At 39.9% G+C, this 14,520-nt stretch overlaps 1 protein-coding gene across 1 annotated transcript in view; it reads right to left on the bottom strand.

The window, feature by feature from the left end:
- Positions 1 to 14,520, bottom strand: part of CAB39 (calcium binding protein 39) — a 45,919-nt gene that overhangs the window by 5,894 nt on the left and 25,505 nt on the right. The window contains exons 3-6 of the mRNA XM_054638997.2: positions 8,186 to 8,350; positions 4,274 to 4,392; positions 2,216 to 2,384; positions 599 to 658 (exon numbers count right to left, since the gene is read on the bottom strand). Coding sequence (XP_054494972.1) covers positions 599 to 658; positions 2,216 to 2,384; positions 4,274 to 4,392; positions 8,186 to 8,350 — 513 coding nt within the window. The remainder of the gene's footprint in view (positions 1 to 598; positions 659 to 2,215; positions 2,385 to 4,273; positions 4,393 to 8,185; positions 8,351 to 14,520) is intronic.

The raw sequence follows: 14,520 nt of genomic DNA on the forward strand, positions 1-14,520 counted from the left end.
AGAACTTTGCTCCAAACCTGATGAAGAGGTGAGCTAAGTATCAACTCTGCACATCTAATTTCTCCAAGCCTCTTAATTGGTTCCCAAACAGTGCCTGAAGTATTCTTCAGTAGATATTTCAGGGCTAAAGCAAATAGTCAAAAAGGGAATAATAATTTTTGTCTCCTGTTTAAAGCTGAGCCACTCAGAGGAGATATTTGTGAATTAGTGAACATGCCTGGAGACAAACCTTTAAAAATCAATGTGATCCCAAGTTTGTTGGTCTTGGTTTTGTTTTTTGGTTTTTTTTTTTAATTGCTTGTGAACTCTGGGAGTTTTAATCAGAGTAAGATTTAAACACTTAAATATCTTTGTGGAACTGGTTCTGAATAATCTGTTGAAAGGCAAAAGGATGGAAGCCATGTAGCTGAAAATGTCAGGATAAATAAAACTCTCTAACATTACTTGCTTTGGGGGAGGGAAACTGAACCCCAAGTACAGCTGATTTAGTATTGTGTGGAAATCCCCAAGACCAGAACTAAACAAGGGAAAAAACCAATTTCTTCAAATAAGATACACAGCACCAGAGAGCTGTAAATATGAAAAGGTGTCTGCTCACCCTATCGTAATGTTGTTCCAAAAATTCTGCACTTAACAACTTGTGTCTTGTAAGCAAATCCTGGAAGAAAGCACAAACCCAGCACTGTCACTAAAAACATTTCAACAGTACAAAGACATTCTCACACACCTAAAACATTCAATCCAAAATCCTGCTATTTCATTAAACACACTGTTTTAGGACATGAATGCAATTACCTGACACTGCTCAGGATCTTGGCATCCCTTAGCAAAGATCTGTGATGAGTTTAATTCACAGAGAAACAGCCTGTGAAATTATCACTGAAGAGTGCTATTTATGGACCAAGGCTACACTCTGGTACCACAACTGAGGTTAAGACCCACCATTTCATCTTGATTAATCATTATGCTTTGTTAAATTATTTAAATGTAACTTATTGTTTATTGTCCCCATAAACTGATTGCTTTAAGGACATAAAAATTGGGCCATAAACAATTACCCCAGACAAAGCAACAGCATCAGATATCCTCAGGAGGAGCTGAAAACACAGATTTAAAGCCCCTGGCATGGGAGCACACCTGCATTCAGGTAATGCATGATACAGCTTACTCTCCAAAACAGGATTTTGGGGAGCAAATGTACTGTATGTATTTACTCTGCACACAACTACACACAACTGAGGTTAAGACCCACCATTTAATACTATTAATATTATGATTAATATTATGCTTATTGTCCCTATAAACTGATTGCTTTAGGGACATAAAAATTGGGCCATAGACAATTTCCCCAGACAAAGCAGCATCAAATATCCTCAAGAGGAGCTGAAGACACAGATTTAAAGCCCCTGGCATGGGAGCACACCTGCATTCAGGTAATGCATGATACAGCTTACTCTCCAAAACAGGATTTTGGGGAGCAAATGTACTGTATTTATTTTCTCTGCACACAACTACACACAATAGAGATTAAGACCCACCATTTAATACTGATTAATATTATGCTTATTGTCCCCATAACTGATTGCTTTAGGGACATAAAAATTGGGCCACAGACAATTTCCCCAGACAAAGCAACAGCATCAAATATCCTCAGGAGGAGCTGAAAACACAGATTTAAAGCCCCTGGCATGGGAGCACACCTGCATTCAGGTAATGCATGATACAGCTTACTCTCCAGAACAGGATTTTGGGGAGCAAATCTGTACTGTATGTATTTACTCTGCACACAACTACACACAATAGAGATTAAGACCCACCATTTAATACTGATTAATATTATGCTTATTGTCCCCATAACTGATTGCTTTAGGGACATAAAAATTGGGCCATAGACAATTTCCCCAGACAAAGCAGCATCAAATATCCTCAGGAGAAGCTGAAAACACAGATTTAAAGCCCCTGGCATGGGAGCACACCTGCATTCAGGTAATGCATGATACAGCTTGCTCAGAAGAGGATTTTGGGGGGCCAACATAGTGTATGTATTTAGAGGTGTAGCTTGCATTCTGAGAAATGAGGAAGAACAGCTCACCCATGCACATCACACCTATTTTCCTCCCCTCTGCAAGGCTTGTTTTCCCAGAGCAGCACCCAGAGCAGGGGGTGCCCAGGGCAGAGAGCACAGGAGCAGCAGTTCCCAGGTTGCAGGAATTACCTTGAAGGTGGCGAAGGCGTCGGACGCGATGTCGAACGTGGACATCTCCACGTATCGGAAGAAGTCGTAGAACTGCTCTGACCACAAGATGATTTTAGCTAGTGGCTCATGCCTGATGCATTCTCTGAGCATTATCCCACAATTGAGAGCAATTTCTGGAGATTCGTACCTATTCACAAAACCCAACAGAGATTCTTTAGGAGTTTATGAATTTTCACAAGTTAGCACTGCAGCACCACATTGCTAATTCCAGCCTTCAGTACTACCCAGTAAACAAACCCATCAAAATCAGAGGTACTTATTTCTGCATTCAACTCCATTTTTAAATATTTCTACTAAATACTGAGGAAATAGCTACCAGTTACAATTACAGCCAATTAAAAAGGATTTTCACAAATGGGGAAACAAGACTAAATAAAAATACTTTCTTTGCTCTCTTGTTCCATACTGGTGGGATTGCAGACATCTGGAAAAGCAGTAAATTATTTGTCTTGAAAGCTGCTCACTTAAACATGACAGCAATTTACATAAAACCTTCCACATGAGCACAAGGGGTTAACAATACTGGACATAAATTCAGATCTCCTCTTCCATTAAACCATTTTTCAGCATCACTGGCTGCTCTGCACATGATGGGGTTCCAGCTTCTGGAGCAGCCTCAGCCTCTCACAGGCCTTCCTGCCTCACACCTCCAGAATGACCCCTCCTAAACCAGTGGGAGCTAATTGAAATTCTCCACAATTTCAGGAGAAAAGTATCATTGTGCATACTAACCATAACTATATTACCCTGAAATAAATAATTTTCATTAAACCCTGCAATACTCTCCATTCAACCTGTCATGGAGATTTGAAATCAACTGAACTTTGCAATTCATGCCACAGTTTAAATTTACATAAATTTGTCTCAGCTGGATATCAGATGTAACATGTAAGCTGCTAAATGCCCATTTCAAACATCCTGACTCATCAATCTGAGTTTCAATAACCCCTGTGAGGATAAAGCTCTCTGAAGTGTTGCAGCCCCCATTCAACCATTTACCAATGAGAACATGCTGAAAAAGCAGTTTTCCCTCTCTGCACCTCAAATATCTTTGCCTTCTTTTGTAAATTATTTTGAAGACACACTGAATCAATAATTTCTTTTGCATTATGCCACAACTAATATTTTCTTTTGTCCCTCTGACATTTAAATGACATTACAGGCAAGTAATGCTAACAGCAAGCATATCCCACTGAGATGAGTGGCCCTTTCATACACCCTTGAGTTATCCCAGTAAGTGGAATAAATACTCCTCAACTACAGCAAGTTTACCCAGAAGCTGCAGCCAGATTTATAAATAGCTGTAATTTTTTAATTGTTTATTAATGTTGGATGAGCTTGTCTGTCCCAAAATAACACAGTGGAATTGCAATTTTCAGAACTTTCTTAATAGATGTTACTAGAAATGCAAGCAATTATTTTCTGCTTTCATGTTTGGGAGCTGCAGCTCTACATGTATTCAGTATGGCAGGACCCTCCAATATCCAGCACTGCAAATATTACAAGAAGAGAGGAAGAAACAATTGTCTGACACAATATACCACAAATCATTCTCTTTTGGTCAGGTTTGTGGTGGTGTGTTTGTGTCAATACAGCAATATAAATCACTATGAATAAGAAGTCTAAGACAGGCCAGCAAACTGGAAATTATTGTGGTTAAAAGGAAAAAGAACAGCCTTCAACTGCTGATGAGAGTAAGTTCACAAGAGAATAGTTTAAAAAGGCTCAAATAGTATACTGAAAGGAAAATAGCTTACTAGCCCAGTAAGAGTATTTCAGAGTACTAACAGTTCTCAATTTTCAGTTCTTTTCCATGCAAAAGTAGATGGTTGGGGTTCTACTTCTTAAATTTTCCTTTACTTAGGGGAATTACAGACCCCAAAACCAAGGCAAGAGAAAATAAAATGAAGCATATTGCAAAGAAAGAGCAAACTTGTCTGAACTCACTGCTTCTCTCTGCATTTACAAAGCCCTTACTTCATGTAAAAGCAGATTTATGCTTCACAGTGCACATACCCTTTTAATAGCATGAATAAGATATTCTGTTGAGTGCAGATGTATTCAACTGTGGGAGTTCTTGTACCAATCTGTCTTCTGAGAATGTTGTTGAAAATTTGCGCAACATCTTTCTTGCCCTGTCAAAAACATCAGCAGTTAAACACAAAATATGGAAGTCCACAGGCAAGCTAACAATGAAACATTATCATCACCTCGTGCAGCTGTGCTGGGGGTTCTGCAGTTCAGGCAGCCTCCATACTCTGATCCATACCAGATTCTCTTTCTTTAGGCCCATTTCAAATATGCCACAGCACTCAAAACATGACACCACGTTGCAGGCAGATCACATTCAGAATTTACAGAATTCAGAATTTACAGAATTCAGAATTTACATTCAGAAGTAAAGCCAGCTGATGTTTCAGCAGGTATTTCTATGGAGCATCAATGTCCTGGGCTTATTTGATATTTGCTTTTGCTAACAGCATAACAGTTTTTAACTGTGCTCTTGCCTGGGAAGTGTATTTCTTCAACATTCCATTATCCTCTGCCCTTGTCTAGGGACACACAATGCCACCATTAAGAGTGTGCAGAGCATTTCCAACTGCAGTGTTAACTCCAACTTAGAACTGCAACTTATGAAAGTGGAATAAATAAATGAATGAATAAAATACACAGAAATCATCCACTGACCTAAAATGCAAGTCTTACATTTTTCAGTGCACAACAGCAGTATAAATAAGGCCAGGATGCTGGAATTCAGCACAAATTATACACACAAAGATTCACAAGCATAGCACCAGACAGCATAAAAGGAACTGGAAATGTTCTTTGTTGGATAAATACACATCTCCTGTTTATTTCTTCTGCAGGACCACAGCTGAAGATGACAAACTGGTAGACATCTAACAAAAAGGTGATTATAAACATAAACAGCTTCCACTGTCATTCAAATGCACCATTTAAATGCCAGGTTTCTGCAATGAAGTGTCCATTCTGGACTGCACAAAGACACCTCCAGGATTATGTTATCAGATCTATTCCAGAAAAAGACCAGGCCAGCTTGTACTAAGCTTGGACCTGCAAATAAAGGCCTGTTAAACAACTCCACCTACAGGTTCCCTGAATGTTCTACACCAAACCTAGATGTATTTAATGTTTCTTGAGAAACTCTAGCTGTGCTGTAAATCTCCTGAGTAACACCAGGAAGCTTTTGAGTAAAATGTAGGGCTTATTTAACTAGCAAGAATTTTAAAAACATGATCAATTATTTAAAATTCTTTCCGTTTTCTAATCAGTGTAAAAAAGACTGCATGAGAAAAAATGAAATGTTTATGAAAACGTAGGAGGACTGGAGCTTTACAAATGGCATGTTTGCAAATTACCACAGACAGTTTTGCTGGAGTGTTGTTTTCAGGATATAAGAGATTGTTTGTAAACCCTTGTTTTCTCAATTACAATTCCATTGAAAGCCAGCCCAAAGCAACACCAGAACTCTTTGTTCTGACATGAGTAGAGCAGTGTTTGCAGGAATTGCTTTACTCAAACTCCACATAATATAATCATCAACTCCCATTCAGCAGCGCTGCGCTGCTCGCAGCGTGTGCCTGCAGTCCCCAGCAAGAACAGCATTTCCTTCTCACCCACCCCTGAGCTGCCTGTGGCACACTGCAACCCCACAGCCAGGTTTTGTCACTTTCTTGTGCCCTGCCAAGTGATCTCATGGCCCAACAAGGCCAACAGTCACCACAGCCAGAGGTGAGAGGGACACTGTGCTTGTATTGTCTTCCCAGCAGAAGGATTCAGCTCCCCTGGGCAAAAGGCAGTTTTGTTTTGGGTGGGCTTTTTTAATTCTTCATTTAAAAAATCCCAAAACAACAGGACAAGAAACCCAGTTTCACCAGGGATACATACCATCTCTCTCAGTGCAAACCAGCAAGGAGGTAACTGGTGTTAGGATTGGTAAGGAGATGGCTGTGTTGACTGCTTTACTGGAAAGCAAGTTTCCAGGGAAGGGCAACACTTTAAACAGGCCTGGGCACAAGGCAAGAGCTGGACACTTACAGTTCTCTTCATTAAAACATCCAATTTGTTATTTTTCTAGTTTTTACTTTTTACTTTTCTATGGGATGTTCTCACCATAGTACATTTGAGACAGTTAAAGAGTCACAATGAACAGTTCCTGCCTATTAATGAGCTGTCTATTCTTGTTCTACCAGGAAACCTTCTTCAGAAGTGAGACTGAAAGGGAAAAAGAGTTTAGTTTGTCACTGAATAACGTGCAGCTATGGTGTTAAAACCAGAAAGAAAAAATTCCAGACCCATTCTTCAAGTTTAAAAACCACCAGAAAATCGAATATGTATTTCCATCAGTAATGGAAAAAATGCTTCAAATGCAGTAAACCCACACAGACATTTGGGATATCAAAGGCAACATCTGGCTGGCTTTGGAACAGCTGGGAAGCTGGAGCACATCTGGAGCACAGGTGTGTTGACATTAATTCGAGGTACCAACAATAGCTGGACAGTCTGCCAGCTGCCAGCCATAAAAAGCAGATGTGGTCCAGCCTAGAAAGCAGGAATGACTCCTTCTCCCTCCAAGGGGAACCATCACATCCTCCTGAAACACAGCAGCAGAACAGGCAGGAAACAACTCCCAATCCTTCCATGTCCCCTTAATGAAAAGCACAGCTCTCCTTAATGAGAGCAAGCCTGTGCAAATGGTTCTCATTCTTCATTACCAGGAGATAATGAAGGTTTCCTTTGCTAATAACTGGGCTGAGTAAACAGCAGGCTGATACCAATCTAGAGGTCAGCAGAATCCAGATGACGTTTCATGATTTCCTTTCTTCAGCAATTAAAGGCCATCCCAGTTCAGCATTCCCTCTCAGCTTTCCCAGGTTTCCTTGCTTATTTAACAACCTGAATGTTTTATGTATGGTATAAACACTTGTGTGGGTAGGGAAAAAATACCACTGTATTACAATGAAACACAAATCAGAGGGAGTTATGGGTGGGGTGGAGGGGAGAGAAGAAAGAACAGGGAAGAAAGCCATTGTTTTTGGAATGTCAAATTACAATAGGACTTTAAACTGTTCTGTTTGTATTGTGAGCAACTTGTTTATGAACAATCCCATTTTTAAGCAATCTTAAGGGGGATGATCTTTATGGTTGAGGCTGTGGAGTGAGATGCATGGATTTGGCTCCTTTCCTAGACAACCACACGGCTCTTGTGAGACCTCAGGGGAAAGAGAAAAATCCAATTGTGCTGCAACATCTCATACCTAAATAGGATTTTTCTCCATGGTGCTAAATTATTCCATGTGATGTGGTGACAAAAGCCACAGAGGCTTGTGGAGAGATACCTTTAAATATAAGTAAGTATTGCTATTTTCAATTGATCAATAAAAACTCGGGTTTGTTTTTTTAATAAACAGAAAAAAGACAAGGAAACCAAAAAGGCTGCATCACTTGTTTCTAAAGAGAGAGAAATACTGGACTGTTAATAAAACAGCTTTAAATTATGTATTCAAGCTTCTATAAATGTTACAATAATTCTATTATTTTTCCTACTAATTTGATGTAGCAAGATGAACATAGAGATACATCTTGCAGTACTATGGTTTGTGTTCACCACAGGGTTACTACTAAGAGATTAACCCTTCTGTGTACACAACAATTGAGAATTATTCCATAATTTTAACAGAACTGTACCACCACATTACAGGTTTACCTGCTTCAAATCAGTGTTGTTTGTATGTCTAAATTCACAGATTTTATATTCCATAGCTGCTCAGTCTCTTTCTAATGGATGTGTCATAACCACAAACTAAAAGCTGAAGACTGAAACATCTTAACCATTAAAGTGGTAGGAATTCAGATGTGTTTATTTTAACATATAGAATGTAAGAAATGTCAAACCTCCTCTCTTACCTCAAAATCAATGAGCTGCAAGTCAGCTACTAGGGTACTAAGAAGACCACTGTTGTACAGCTCCTGAGCAAGCTGTGCCACAGCTTCTGTTTGGGGCTCCTTTTCATTTGTGCCATACAAGATTTCTTTCATGGCAACAAGGTTTTTTGAGACCTCCTCTGTCGCCTAAAGAAAATGGGAAAACAATACAGTTAGAGAACAATGCCATTTGTCCTTCTGACTGCACACTCCTTTATTCTTAACATCTGCAAACTTCCACTGGGGGGGAGGAATAATCAGGAAATGACAATCTGGGAAAAAAACAATAGATATTCTTTCTGCAAATAAGACTGTTATGAGACTGGTATTTAAAAAAAAAACCAAACCAAACAATACAAAGCAGAGGAAAGACATACACAATTTAGTTACCAAAGGTAAAAATCTCTTCCTTTTTACTGCCTTTTAACTTCCCATTCAAAAATCCCCTCAAGAACAGCAATAGGATGAAAAGAACCTGACAAAATTTCCATTCTATAAAACAGTTGTGTAGGATCAGACTGGAAAATATGACATGGAGCCTCATGCCTGTGCCTAGGGAACTGCTCAGAGACACCAAACATATTCCTCCTGTAGATTTTGCACACATCAGGTTTTGCCAAATACTAGGCTTCCATTCCAGTTACTGTGGGTGAAGTCTTTCCAACAAACAAAACCTCAAGGAAAACCAACTTTAACTTTTAGGTTATCTCAGCACATAAGAACAACCTGGCCAACAGACCCAGAAAGAGATACACTCAAAAGGACACAATGAAAGGTCTAAAACCCTTCCCTGCCTGAAGCCAGACAGGTCTGACTTGTCACTTGTGAGGAATTCCTAAGTTGCCAGGATGAGCTGGAGCAGCATTTAGCAGTGGAAACACAGTTATTTCACAAGTAAAACTAAAAAAAAATATAAATCAACAAGAATACTTCTAAACACCCACTTCTGAATCTTAAAACACAGTTGTATTGGACCAAAAAAAGAACTACTCCTTTCAATATATATGTTTACTGAGCTTGGGGGCAAAATGCTGAAAATGATCATCATAAATAGCTGGTTTAATTATAATGGTTCTTCACATGCCTAAAAAGTCTGAATGGTTTGTAAGTGCACTGATTTTTAGTAATTAGATGAACCTGCCAACAAAGTATGCATACACTTTAATGTAAAGTACTCATGATTGATAGCTTACAGAAAATTAATAAAGTGAAAAAATGACCACTTCCTGGACATTGCCAGTCTTATAAAGAGTGTGTAAAAAGATTTCTCATTTGTGCTTTTTATCCAGAGAGGCTTAAGATCAGCATGACCCATGCACTATTTGAGCTAAAGCCATTCCAGCTTTGCTAGGTATGCAAGCAAGGATTCCATGACCTTTAAGGAGGCTCTGTATCATTTTTAGCTCCTCCACAACTTTCCAATCCCTGCTGCCTCCCTCTTCCTGTTACTTCAGAGTTCCTAGTCCAGTTGTCTCCTCCTCAATCGAAATCCCAAGGGATTTTCTGTGCACTGCTGGTAAGACAGCAAGAAGCAGGTGCTCAGTAAGACCACTTTGATTCACAGCAGCTCCTGAAGAGGTGAAATGGGAACAGCAGCTCCCCATGCTGGAGCAGAATTACACCACACAATTGTTCTCTGAAATTCAGAGGAAACAGCTCTTTTGTAGAAGAACAGGAACATCTGTCAGACATGGAGATATGAAGAGATATCTTTGATGGATGGCTACCAAGGGAAGAGGAAGCAAAGGCTGTCCCTGCACACTAATGTAGAAAGCAAATGAAAGAGGAAGAAAGGCAGCTCGAGGAACTCCTATTTCAGCTGAAACATGGCAGTATTGAGGGTATGCCTGGCATTAAGAAGGCCAGTGGAGAATTTGTCCTACCAAAAGCCCAGGGAAGAGGACAAGCCTCCCAACCCCAAACTTCAATAACTGCACTTGAGGGCTCTCCCTCGCTACCAAGACAGATACCAGCAATGGAAATGCTAGCAAAGCAGGCAGAAAATAATTCAGTGTCTCCAAACACTGATGGTTTATAAAACAAAAAAACCTTCTAGCCCAACATCAACATTCAGTTTGGTAACTTCAGTGAGAGACAGGAGGAGTTCAGTGCTCCTCACAGCTGCCAAGAGCACCTGCATGTGCTTCACTGGAGCTGGGCATGGCACAGAGCTTTAGTGGGAAGCAGCAGTTAGGGACACAAACCACTGAGGCACTGAGGCTGGAAAGACCCTTAAAATCAAGGCTGCCACCAAACCACATCCCTCAGAAGCAGCACAGCTCAGGCTGGAAGGTACTGCTTTAGACTGCTGAAATTATTCACCCAGTACAGGTTCAGAGCTATATCTGGTTTATCTTTTTGATGGATGTTTTCATTAATAGTGCAGTTTCTGGAACTGCATTGTCCATGGGTAGAGAACCCCCAGCCACTGGGCTTCCATGGGCCTGGAGACTGCCAGGCTCTCTGGAAATATTTCAGGACTGGCCATGTGTTCTTTATCTTTTTCTACTGTTCACAAACCCCAGATAATCCAGCTGTACAACTCTAGATAGAGGATCTGGGCTTTGCACTGCTTACCATTGAAGGAAATACTAAATTTTAGGGTATTTCACTGATCTTTCCAGAGACTGCAATAAACCATAGCTATAAAGATGTGCAGCTATTCTGGTGTAACACTCATATGTGTGACTCCATGGTGTCTGCTTTTATTTTTGAATAGTATCTTCCTGTCCTTCATAACCACAGAGAAGTAAATACTTTGTTTATTTTCCTTGCTTTGCATTTCACTTTTATAGTGTGGCTTGTCCTCAGGAGGCCATCAGGATGCTCCAGGCAGGGCCACCTCAGCCCTGCCAAGCTGCCCAGGCTGTGGGCAGCCATGCTCCCAACTGCTCCATGGATGGACACCCCACCACCTCTGCAGCAACCTGTGCCAGGGTCTGACCAGCACACATCAAAGCACCTGCCTTGCAGCACTCCAGCTCCATTTCTGGGAATCTTCTGCAAACTGAGGTTTTCTGGAATCTTATATCAGTAACCAATGTCCATCAATGCACTACACTTCCATAAAATGTAACATCCTTATAGTTCCTCTACTCCAAAATTCAACATCAAAAGGACTAGAAATAAACTCTGACAAACTTCTAGAACCTCCTTACTCTTGTATATTCCATGAACTCTCAGACATATTCCAAATACAAGATGTGCAGACCTATTTTTGCCATTTCAGATGCAAAATGGAATTTACATAGTTACACTGAAAAATATAATGCTGCGTTAAATATTGGTGTGAAGAGCCAAGTAAAGAACCACTAAAAACAAACAAAATCAAGAAAGATAAGATAAGCTTGGCTAGCATTACTTGCAAGATTTTCTAAGATACTGAGATCTAAATTGCCTAATGCACTGCTCTCTTTCAGGAGGGGACAAAAACTCCAGACAGAAAGATCAAAACACACAATGAGGTTCATCCAAAAACCCATGATCAAACGTGGAACTAACAATCAGACAACATATGTACAAATATATAAAATATACCCAGTACAATATATGCCCAGGGTGCATTTTATATATATAGAATACCTATACTCTCTATGTATTTTATAGAGAGTATAAGTATATATTTTATATAAGTATATATAAAACAGTATATATTTTATATGTTAACATTTTAATTTTTAAAGTATTAACATCTGTATTTATATGTTCCCAACACTGATTAGGAGCAACCTGAATTTTAGAGAAAAATTTCATGGCAAGTCATATTTGAAATGTAATGGTGCCAGAAAATCAATACCATCTGAGGACAAGCCACACTATGAAAGTGAAATGCAAAGCAAGGAAAATAAAGAAAGTATTTACTTCTCTGTGTTTATGAAGGACAGGAAGATACTATTCAAAAGTAAAAGCAGACACCATGGAGTCACACATATGACTGTTACACCAGAATAGCTGCACATCTTTATAGCTATGGTTTATTGCAGTCTCTGGAAAGATCAGTGAAATACCCTAAAATTTAGTATTTCCTTCAATGGTAAGCAGTGCAAAGCCCAGATCCTCTATCTAGAGTTGTACAGCTGGATTATCTGGGGTTTGTGAACAGTAGAAAAAGATAAAGAACACATGGCCAGTCCTGAAATATTTCCAGAGAGCCTGGCAGTCTCCAGGCCCATGGAAGCCCAGTGCCTGGGGGTTCTCTACCCATGGATAATGCAGTTCCAGAAACTGCACTATTAATGAAAACATCCATCAAAAAGATAAACCAGATATAGCTCTGAACCTGTACTGGGTGAATAATTTCAGTAGTCTAAAGCAGTATCTATCACAACTAAAAAGCATTATTTTAATAACCACTTAAATTGGCTGGATTTCAAAATGCTTACAAAAACATACAATTCCATAAAGGTATCAGTTACTACATCAGTGCAGCAGCACACCTAAAGGCCAAAAATTATTGTATGATTTTCCAGTGAACATTTAGCATGGAGACAGCACAGAAAAGTTCAATTAGAAGAGAAGCACGTTGTCTCACCTGCCACTTCCTAAAGAAGGCTCAGCTTTACCCCTTGAGTACCAGCCCCACACTGGAGGCCAGGCACATGGCTAAACCTTTAGCCTTCCTTCAAGCACAGATGAATTGTACACACACGCGTAACAAATCCAGGATTTTACTGCTTTGTGAATGACAGCATGAACTCCCTGAATGAAATCTGACCTCTGGCAGCCTGGCACAGCTGAGCCAAGCAGCTCTTGGTGCTGCCACCACACAGCTGTGACATCCAGGAGAGACAAAGCCCGTGCCTGCAAGGGCCAGCCTGCCTGGGACCACAGCAGGGCTCCAAAGGGAGCTGTGGGACAGGGCAAGCCAAGGTCACAGCGTGGTGAAGAACAACTTGATTGCATGAGTAAATATTTACCTGCAGCACAGTAAATGTGTGCCACACACCAGGGGAAGTGGGGTATGAGAAAAATGCTGGCATCAGCCAAAGAGGAGGAAGAGATGTGAACAAAGACTAATAACAAAGACTAACCAATGGAGTAGATCAAGGGGAGATCCTGCTTATGGGAAAGGAGCTTTCCTTTCCCTTCCCTTTAGGCCCCTTTCTGAGAGAGCACAGGCAATGGAGAACAAGCAGCATAAATGATGAACACTTTTCACTTATAAAGCACTTGACATCTCATTTCTCTTTCCAAATACTGACAGACAGCAAGGCACAACCCCTGTGCTAAGCACAGCAGTGCAGCAGCAAGCACCAGATCTGTGGCACAGAGGGAGGTGGGACAAGTGAGCCACAGCCCAGCTCCTAAACGAGCACCACATGATTAAAGACATTTCAAACCACCTGGAGAACTACCTGGTTAATTTTTCTCCAGTCTTCACTAAGCTCAAAAGCTAGATTAACATGTAACTAGGATACACTTGAATTTCAGATTTTAGATTATAAAACAAATTTTCCAGTGTTAGAGGGCAAAATGTTTCATAATTGAACAAGACAGTACTATTGTTTTACCTCTTTTACTTTGAAGAATATCTTCTATTTTGATTATAAAGTATGGACAGGAACACACACTGTCCAAGACTTAAACATCTTTACCTCCTTTGATTTTTTTGTTTCTGCTCAAAAAACATTAATGGTTGTAAATTTCAGCCTAAGCACTGAAAAAAATGAGGAATTCTGCTCAAGCGTAATTACACTTACGACTTCCAGGGAAAATTATTTGTCTAATTTTCTTATAAATCTGTATTTCCAATTGTGCCACAAAATTGTCAAAGAGCATTCTCCACGTAGTATTATACTACGTATAGTATTATACGAGTAGTATTTCTCTGTATTATAAGAAATGAAAGTGTGTAAGAAAAGTAGGTAGTCCCTTAACCCAAATGGGTACTTTTATAACCAATACTGGGTATTTAGCATGCTGACCCAGCACTGAAATTGCACCATTGATATGTGACAGGCTGCAAAAGCATATCCCTGGATCAAACAGCAACAATAACAAGATTACTGAGACACACTGTATTTTCTACACATCCCATCACTAAAAAAATGAACTCATAAAAACAAGAGCAACTTTTGCATCCTTCTCCCCTTTTAGCAAATTTTGTGCTTCATGTAGAGTGAGTTTTTCTATTTCTGTCCCACTACTAGCCCCAGAACTCACCCTGCCACCAGCAGAGAATTCTTCTCCAAAGGAGGCCAAAAAGTTACATGGCAGAAAGGATTATCATAATATTATGGACAGTGAAAAAGATGCCTAAATACTGACATATGGGCATAAAGAAATGTTTGTTCTTTTCTAATAAAGGCCACTGTCCT

Source organism: Agelaius phoeniceus, chromosome 10, assembly GCF_051311805.1.
Source record: "Agelaius phoeniceus isolate bAgePho1 chromosome 10, bAgePho1.hap1, whole genome shotgun sequence".
Classification (NCBI taxonomy): domain Eukaryota; kingdom Metazoa; phylum Chordata; class Aves; order Passeriformes; family Icteridae; genus Agelaius; species Agelaius phoeniceus.